This window comes from Poecilia reticulata, linkage group LG15 (assembly GCF_000633615.1).
Source record: "Poecilia reticulata strain Guanapo linkage group LG15, Guppy_female_1.0+MT, whole genome shotgun sequence".
NCBI classification, from domain to species: domain Eukaryota; kingdom Metazoa; phylum Chordata; class Actinopteri; order Cyprinodontiformes; family Poeciliidae; genus Poecilia; species Poecilia reticulata.
In genome coordinates this window covers 30,014,946-30,016,488 of record NC_024345.1, presented here as the reverse complement: position 1 = coordinate 30,016,488, position 1,543 = coordinate 30,014,946, and the positions used below count along the sequence as shown (strand labels likewise).

General features: G+C 45.0%; 1 protein-coding gene across 1 annotated transcript in view; it reads right to left on the bottom strand.

Annotated features, from left to right (window-relative positions):
* Window positions 1–1,543, bottom strand: part of usp54a (ubiquitin specific peptidase 54a) — a 21,329-nt gene that overhangs the window by 18,523 nt on the left and 1,263 nt on the right. Inside the window, exons 2-3 of the mRNA XM_017308834.1 lie at window positions 574–718; window positions 303–471 (exon numbers count right to left, since the gene is read on the bottom strand). Of these exons, the coding sequence (XP_017164323.1) occupies window positions 303–471; window positions 574–718 (314 nt within the window). The remainder of the gene's footprint in view (window positions 1–302; window positions 472–573; window positions 719–1,543) is intronic.

Below are 1,543 nucleotides of genomic sequence, written 5' to 3'. Positions count from 1 at the left end.
CCAGAACCTGAGGACAGAACCAGAACCTCAGGACAGAACCAGAACCTTTTATCATCATTTTATTCACAGTCAGATACATGGAACAGTTCTGGTTGTGGTTCTGGGTCCAAACGGACCAATCAGATTTCAGCAGCCTCCTGTGGGTCTGATGATGATGATGATGATGATGATGATGATGGACATCCCGCTCAGCTGACCGGTTCTGTAGAACGTTTTGCTCTCCTGGTTTAACTGGTTCTGATCGCTGCTGTTCCCGCCTCCACCACCAGGTGTCACTGTGGGCTCCGGACCAGAACCGGTACCGTTCTGGTTCTGTCGCCTGGATGCAGCCGGCCTGATGATGTTTGGGTTGCCATGGTGACCGGCCGTCTCCCACCAGCACCACGAACGGCTCGCTGGTGAAACGGGTCGGAACCCGTCCGGATTGAAACGGGCCAGTGTTGATCAGAGGGAGCCAGAACCAGAGACGGGCTGAGCAGAGACAGAACCTGAACGGACCCGGCAGGAAATGCTGACTCAGTTCTGTTTGTCCCGCCCCCCTGCCGGGTCCAATATGCTGCCGGGTTCTGGTACCGGACCGTCTGCTCACGGCTCTGCGGGAAGCCCGGAGCAGAACCTGGCAGTGGAACCGGTTCAGGACGCTGCAGCCCTGCGGCTCTGGTTCTGATGGGTCGGTTCTGCAGGAAAGTTCTGGAAGAACCGAGGAAAAGGTTCTGCTCTGTTGGATCACAGAGTTCTGACAGGTCGGTTCGGTCTGGCCCGATTCATCAGAACCACCACTGCTGTGACAGGTTCTGGAACCAATCGGACCTTTCAGATAACTGGACCAGAACCGGCGCTGGGACAGGTTCTGAGGTTCTACTGCAGCAGGAACACAGCGGTCCAGAACTCTGACCAGAACCGGGTCAGAAAAAAACCCAAACTCTAAAAGTTCAGCAGAATTTAGTTAAAATAACCGATTAATAACTTTATTATTGTTTAAATATCACTAAATAACGTTAGATACATGTGTAATAATAACGACGAATAAAAATAACATTTATTATATGAACTAACATATTTTTAATCATATTTTCAAATATTAATTAGTAACAAAATAATAAAAAGTAATAAATGAGTTTTTAAAAATAATATTACTAATTAATAGATTCAAATAAAAATATTTTTAAACTAAATAATAATAATAAATACTAATAAATAATTATTCATGATAAATAATAATAAATTAATAATAATAATAAAGTATTGGCTCCCTCAGCCTCTGGAGACCAGAAGTATTCATACCCTTAGCATCTTTAGCTAAAGCTAATTAAACCGCCATGTTTCCTCTGACTGCAGAATAAAGTTCTGGACCGGTCCGGTCGGGTTCTGTTCTGATCTGAGGAGGGAAGCTCCAGATTAGGGTGATGGTGAGGAGTCCCTCCAGCTCAAACAGACTCTATAGAATCAGATCAGATATTCTAGATGTGATTTCTATGTTTTATAATCTGTTCATGGAATTAACAGGAACGCTGTGTGTGTGTCTCTCTCTCTCTCTCTCTCT